Source organism: Centruroides vittatus, unplaced genomic scaffold (genome assembly GCF_030686945.1).
Source record: "Centruroides vittatus isolate TY-2023 unplaced genomic scaffold, ASM3068694v2 scaffold_324, whole genome shotgun sequence".
Lineage (NCBI taxonomy): Eukaryota > Metazoa > Arthropoda > Arachnida > Scorpiones > Buthidae > Centruroides > Centruroides vittatus.
In genome coordinates, this window is record NW_027122701.1 from 1655953 (window position 1) to 1663878 (window position 7926).

The following is a 7926-nucleotide window of genomic DNA, read 5'->3' on the forward strand; positions in this document are numbered from 1 at the left end:
TATTATAGATACAATATGTTCGTAACAACAGAATTTGACAAGAGAGGAAAAGTAAAACAGGACATGACCCTCCCATCAGTTGCTATTTTCTACTTTCCTTCATCAGTTTCTACTCCAGACAGTACGTGACTTGCTTTCTATAATGGCCTTGGGGTACAGAAGTGAGAGCACTTTCTCTATATAAGTGTTGGAAAGATGCTCGCACTGGAGAACAGAACCATCTGCAGACATGAAGGGTCTAGTAAGTAATTTCACAGCTATGTTATTTCTAATTCAACATACATTGGCTTATATTTTAATTCATTTTTAGCTAGCAAGTTTCGTTCTTTCCGGATTACTTTTCCACGTCGCATTTTCGGGAATTATTGGTGGTTTCGGAGGAGGAGGAGGAGGTTTGGGTGGTGGTTTTGGTCACGGATTAGGAAGTTTCGGTGGTTTTGGTGGATTCGGTCACGGTTTAGGAGGAGGAGGAGGTTTAGGAGGTGGCGGAGGAGGTGGTAAAGTAATAATTGTGAAAGACCTTGGTGGATTAGGAGGCGGTTTTGGTGGTGGTAGTGGTGGATTTGGAGGAGGTTTTGGACATGGATTTGGCGGTGGATTTGGCGGTGGATTTGGAGGCGGTGGATTTGGAGGTGGTGGTTTAAAATTAAAAGAAGCCTTCATCGTCAAAAGTTTTCCAGTGATTAAATATCATTACGTTCCGATAGTTAAAATTACGAAGTCATATAAATTAGGATAAATTAATTAGCTAATCAAAAGGTAAATATAAATCACTTTTCAAAAATTCAATTTTTACGTAACAAGATTATTTATTTTGTATTTTTTTTTTTTTTTTTTTTTTGCAGAAGAGAAGATTTCTAAAGAATAGAATGAAGAACAATAAATATCTTAGAAATATTGTAAAAGATATTGTAAATAAACAGTTTTTATGTTTTATTGATTTTTTTTTGTTTTTAAGATTTGATTACATAAAGAATTTTTTAATTTCTGTCCCTCTGTTACTCATCCATGGCAGGAAAGTGTAAAATTAAAGAGCGTTTAGCTCTTTGAATGAAGCGAAAATTATTTTATGCCACTTTAATACAAAACGCGTCATACTGAAAAGAATGAGATAGTAAATTAAAAACATGTAAAGATCTGATAATTATATTTTTTAACAAAATGCGTTGTTCATCTTTATATAAAAAAACAATCAAAACTTTATTATATGTATTATTTTTTTCTTTTAAAATTTTTATAGCAGCGATGCGTGCAATTAAGCAAAAAATAACAATGTTGTATTTTAAGAATCATTCGTTTATAGAATTTTAATTTTACTGTATTATATTTTACATTGAAAGTCAGAATTGACAGCCGGATGTCCTATCTATCGCTCTGATGAGACCGGGATCGAATCCAGACGGGCAACTTTCCAGAAATTTTTCATGGGTCCTCTGTCCTAGACATGTCGGACATCGTACCTCATCGCCCGATTGTTCCAATTATGGGCCTGATTCATAATGGGCACTAAGCCCTGAATAAAGGTCCTCTTAGTATCCACAGGGTAGAGATGAAAAATTTTAAATTTATTTAGTAGTTATCAAAGAATACCACTACTAAATTTAAGGAAGAAAGTTAAGAAAACTTAAAACTTATTCTATTATTATTATTTTGTGCAATATTTTATTTATTTATTATTTTTCCTGTTGTTGATTAATCGAGCATATAGGCTACTTTTTCATTTGAAACGATTTGTACAAGAAAATAATATAAAAGATATAACGTGTAATCAATCGCTCGATCTTAAAACAATTTATGACGTTGCCGAAACTATAAAAATTGTGAAATTTAAATTTATCTTAAATCACATACTCGTACATATGAATTTCCTTATTCCTGAACATAAGAAATCTCTTTATGAACCTTACGATCCAGGAATTTCAGTGATGTCAATAGTCTTTTTACTTTATTATTATCAGATCTTCACGCAAACTAATAAAAAGTATATAAACATAAGAATAAATTTAACGTGTATTTTACATGCCTAGGTCTATTTAATATTGTATTGTTCTGTTGTTATTATTATAGGTCTATTTAATATTTTATATATTTTTAAGGCTATTTATATAGGTGTGATTAACTAATAATTTAAAATTAAATAACAACAATGAATTAAAACAGAGGGGAGGTAAACCTGTTTCACTGTTTTCAAGAATTTATGAGTTTAAATTTTATGCTTTTATAGCATAAACATGACTGTCATGGCAAATAAAATTTAATGTACTCTGGTTTTAGCATTTCCTAATAATAAACAAATTTATACATGTTTTTACTATATTTATACACTTAACTTTCACTCAGAGTATATACATTTCGTGTTAAAGTTTATCTTTAGCCTTTACGAAAAAATATAGAAATAATATATAAAATGTATTATAGAAATTTTTTAAAATTATTATAATTTTGTTTTCCTCCTACAAACAAATTTACTATTTTAAAAGCGATATACAGTATAAACAATGATATATTTTATGTAAGTTTATACCGGTATAGGTACTTACGCAGAAAATATTATTGTTATACAATAGAGTCACATTTCTCCTGAACTTAACGTTTTTCCCATACAATTTTCTTCCGCATTTTCTAGGAAATAAACTTTCCAATTCTATTGAGTTTCCGTCTGTAGTCAGTTTGGAGTAAAGGAAGTTTAATTATAACCGTCTGGTAAAAGATCGTTGACTCCGTATGATTTTATTAACTTTAAATTAAAAAATAAGACCATTTCAAGTTTGATTCCTTAAATTTAATTAAGTTTCTGGATATTTAAATAACATATCTTTGATCCATGTAGATGTCTTATGTATTAAGACTGCATACAATCTTATTAGAAAAATGTTTAATTTAATATCAATTGTGTGATTTCAAGCATTGAAACCTTAAATTATATAAACTCCTTATGAAACTTTATAAATCAAATAATATTTACATTATATTATAATAAACTAAGCGTAATATATTCTCTGTTAACTGTTTTTCAATTGATTGCTAAAAGAAAGAGAGTTTATATTAAATTTGGTCAAGGTTTATTCATTTGGCATATTTTAATTAAAGTTTATATGAATAGCAATGTAGATTTTTCTCAACATTTGAAATTATTTTAAGTTTTAATTGCATCAACCAATTTAAAGATCCCATTTAGGTATATAATAGATAAAGTAATGTGATAATCATTCCAGATTTTTTAGTGTAAATTTAATTTTTAATTGTGTTATGTTTCTTTGTCTCTTAAATTGTACATATCTGTAGATAATTTAGTCGATATAAAACGTTTGAATAAAGATTTAATATAATTTATTAAAGCAGTTAATTTGCTGTCTATTAATTTAAATCTATTTATGAATTGATGGAAAAAGGCAACGCAACACATGGGCTATCCACCAAGGAGGAATATTTTCCGGGAGGACATTCTATGGGAAACTGACTCCCATTTAGGTTTTAGACACGTAAAGAAAACTCGGGAAACTTCACATGGCCAGTCCGTTGGTGAGGAGCGAACCCGTGACCAACTACCAATGTTCAGTAGTTTATCTACCGATTCATAAATTGAAAAGAATAAATTAAGCGTTTTAAGTGTGTTGAATTATTATTTCCTTTTTTAAAGAAATTAAAATAATTAAATGTAAGCCTATTTAGTTAACTGATAATAAAAAAAGATAATTATATCATTTTTTAACTTTAATATCTTATTATGATTTTAATTATAAAATATCTTTTAATTGTTTCAAGAGGATATTTTGGAACATAAAATAATATTGATATTAATATTGAAGAAAGACAAAAAGCTTACTCAGAAGTCCAGAATAGAAGGGAAGGAAAAAGAGAAAGAAAAAAACAGATTAAAGCAAAAAGGAAACAGCAGGAGTAACCTGGTCACATCAGGAGAAGGGACGGGTACAAAAAAACGCTTACCCACAGGATTACACAGTAAGGCAGGGAGGAAAAAAAAAAACAGTTTCTTTGCTTGAGAAGAACAAAATTCCCGACATGATAAAGAACGTATCGAAACTGACAACCGTGATAATTGAAAACTCGGTAAATACCTTAACAAAAAATTGAAACGACAGGAACAATATAAAAAAATTTGTTTAATTTACACATGAAAAAGCTGGCAAGGGCTCTGCAACGACTTTTCCGGCACTTAAACATGAGGTTAAGGGGTCCAGGAAGGAAGCTCGATAATTTTTAATTATAATTTTTAAAAGTTATACGAAAAGCAAATGTCTTATTTTTAGAAGTATGACCGAGTTTAAAAAATCGTAAATGCCAATAATAATTATTTTTAATAAGCTAAAAACTCGTACGAGTAAAATTTTAATTAAGTCTCATCCTCCTCGAAATATGACTCCTACCTCCTCTATCTTCCCCCTTGACTTATAATATTCAAAAAGCAATAGCATCAATGTCTCATATTTCAGTCAAAAATTTAAAAATTTTTCTTCCATTGGGTCTTCTGAAAGTAAAATACATGCCAACACATAAGATACATACACATACAAACATACAGAACGTCCCCTTTTTTATGTTTTTTTTTGGAATTAGGGTAGCTTAAAACGTCAAGGAATGTAAAAATCTCGGACGGTCAATACTTTCCCTGTTATTTTAACATCCGGGAAAGTAAAACGTCAAGTCTATACCACTGATAAGTAAGCTTTTATTTCCCACACTCTATTAATGGTTTATTTATATTTAGTTATCTGTATTTGGAATCTTAAATATAAAAATATTCAACATTTTTATTGATAAGAATTTATTTTTGATTAAGGATAAATTTTAATTAAATTTTGAAAAACGTATTTAGCGAATCTAATAAAATTGAACTTTTATTTTTCTTTACAACAAATTAAAATTTTTATAATAGATTAAATCTCCTTTTCCTTACAGTTATAAATTGTGTTTACTTTTTTAATCAAATCACTTATTTAGATATACTTTTTCCTATAATATAACTTAATTTTATAAATATTTTGCGTGTAATATTGTACGACGTATTATTATATACAGTCGAATCTCCAATAACAGCCACTTCTAAATAGAGGCCATTTTTCTCGGGTTTTTTTCTTTTTGAACAAAAATGCATACAAAATAACTTACAAACAATAGTCGTTTAATGTGTGTCAATTGCCATTTTTCAGAGCTTTGACTATACAGTATTTTATTTAGAAATATTATTTAAAAAATATTAAACTAATAAATACCATTAATAAATTTAATAAGAAATGAAAGTTTTGCGAGTGTAAATATATATATTATGCGCTTAAAATTATATTTCTTTAATTAAGTAGCAATAAAATAGTAAAAGTAGTATTAGACGTACCCATAAAATTAATTAATTAATTAATTAAAATTTAAATAGTTTTTTTAATCAATTAATCAAAACGAAATTTAACCATTTATAATTAAACAAATCATAATTTCAATTTTATATTTCTATGATTCAATGTTCTCTTTAAAATAGTATATTATTTATTATTATTGTAAAAATGCTTGCAGCAATTTTTCTATACTTTTTATATATTTAATTGTTCACTATTACTAAAAATAAATAAATAGTTCAAAACGTTATTTTTATTTAATTAACAACATATATTATCAGCGTGTACAGTATTTTATACCGACTTATCATTCAAATTAATTCATTATTTATTTCATTTTCGGTATTGCATTTTGCCAAGTGATCAGAGAAATAAAAGTTTAGTAATTTATATTCTCAGCACTGTATATTGTAAATTATAATTATACTAGCAGATGATCCCGGCGTTGTTCGGGCAAAAAATGACAACAGCAAAGATTAAGATTGTTAAATTATTTCATACTTTTAACCCTTCCATTACATTATATTATTTGATTTATATATATAAAGGTGATCTTAAATAAGAGTTTATCACACTGACAAGTAAGTGCCCAATCTAACACATTTTAAAAATTTTATTTTGTGTTCGCCAGCCATCTTGTATTATGCAATTTTTCTATTTGAATGCCACCATATCGATGGTCCGATAGAAAGAAGGAACTTGCGGAAGGGGGTTGAAGTAAATTCGACCAAAAGTAGTAGTTTTTCTCTTCCTGGAAGAGAGGATGGTCAACGACTATTAAATATTGGTCTACTATTAATATTTGAAAAGTGATCCGTGTCAGACAGGTTATGATAGCTCCCATATGATCGAACTTGCTAACCTTAACGTACGAAAGAGTTCACGTGACTTGTTTAATAAAAAAAAATCATATAAAAATGTGAGAATAGTTGCTTTTATGTGGTAATAAAATGTTTACATTTTGGCAACAGATTGTATAAACTACGTGGGCAGATCGCCTATCTGTTGCATTGTTGTATATCATCAAACCGATTAGTATTTTGAAGCACATTTTTTTCTGTTTTTGAAGCGCCCTGTAAAATTTTGATCAGATTTCATGTACTATTTCTTTTCCATGCTATAAGCAGCATAAGCGATCCAACTTCACTGAAACTAAACTGAAGTTGGGAATATTTCCTAAATATGTTTTAAACTATAGAGTATAAAATCTAACCCCATTTTATTTATTTTTATTTGTATGAATTGGTATTTATTTATAACTCAAAATATTGAAAAAACGAATATTTTATTCAGTTAAAAATACAAATAATTACATGAAAAAATTATCACTATTTTTTCTTGCGTATTGTTTTCACTTCTAAAATTCATTAAATAAGACTATTATAAATGATTTATGTAATTTCTACCTCTCGAATTAATTAAAATAATGTAAGTAAATTATTTATCAGTAAGAATTAATAAAAATAATAGAAACATTATAATAATCAAATGATTTATGATTTGGGCATACACATTTTTATGATTCATAAGCAAAAATTAATATTAATCACGCGTACTAATTAATAACTGACTTATTTTCAGAAACAACTATCCACATTATCCATTCGCAAATCCACTTCCAAAATAACTTATATCATAAAGTATAATAGGTTTTCTGCCATCTTCCTTCTGCTTTTCTTGTTTTTTTTCCTCGTCCTCCTCGTCACTAGATCCATTTTGATCATAGAGCAAAACTTTTTCGTGTCCTTTGGTTTGTGTTTCGTGGGGATTTTTTCTAGTTTCTTCTAATTGAGGATTGCTTTCTTTATTTGATTTAGTGCTCGAGATGATAAATATAGCGAGGAAAATAAGGATCTATGAGGAAAAATTAAATACTTAAAACTATATTTAATAATAGAATTATATTAATAAAAATAAGCCTTACCTCACTCTTCATAGTGAATTTGACTTGACAGAAGTGTATACAATAGTTAAATGAAGGTGTTTATATATTTTCCATTTCAACTGACAAACCTGACCTTGATTTCAGTTGTCAAACAACGTTGTCCTTTACTAGGAAAATTAAAATATATTTTAGGTACTATACTCTACGTCTACTTTTCTCTAGATTTTTCTCTAGTTCTTAAAGGCACAGAAATTTCCAAATAAAATTTTTATTGTTTCTTCTTTAGAAGCGGATGAAGTTATGAATTTGAATTTAAATTTAGATTATTAAATTTTAGAGTTAAGCTACATTTCATTTTATTGTTAATTAAGATAAATTTTTAATATTTTTCAATTGTTTTATTTTAAGAAAAAGGCAATTTTTTTAAGTGTAATTTTAAAAATTTGTTATGAATAAATAAAATTGTATAGGATTATCATAAAGTACTCTTATTCAGTAAACTCTACTTTTAGAAATAAGCCTACTCCTCGATACACAAGGAAACAATATCCGTGGGGGAAAAAATAGTTTCACATATCGTCGACAGTAAATTTGGCATTGCGGGCGAAGAGAAAGTTTTGTTTACACTGTTACCAGGTAGAAGATAGGCTCATTTAACCTTTATTTAGGAGTCCTCGCGTCTATTCTCTT

General features: G+C 27.9%; 1 protein-coding gene and 1 long non-coding RNA gene across 2 annotated transcripts; one reads left to right on the plus strand and one right to left on the minus strand.

The window, feature by feature from the left end:
- The first annotated feature begins 229 nt into the window (after positions 1 to 229).
- LOC136988232 (uncharacterized) lies at positions 230 to 739 on the plus strand. Its single transcript, XM_067286087.1, has 2 exons — positions 230 to 241; positions 311 to 739. Exons 1-2 carry the CDS (start codon positions 230 to 232, stop codon positions 737 to 739), a joined length of 441 nt encoding a protein of 146 aa, XP_067142188.1.
- A 5650-nt stretch (positions 740 to 6389) lies between these two features.
- Positions 6390 to 7425, minus strand: LOC136988178 (uncharacterized). Its single transcript, XR_010882728.1, has 2 exons — positions 7276 to 7425; positions 6390 to 7205 (listed from the first exon to the last, which is right to left on the minus strand). It is a non-coding gene; the product is annotated as an uncharacterized lncRNA (long non-coding RNA).
- Positions 7426 to 7926: the final 501 nt, after the last annotated feature.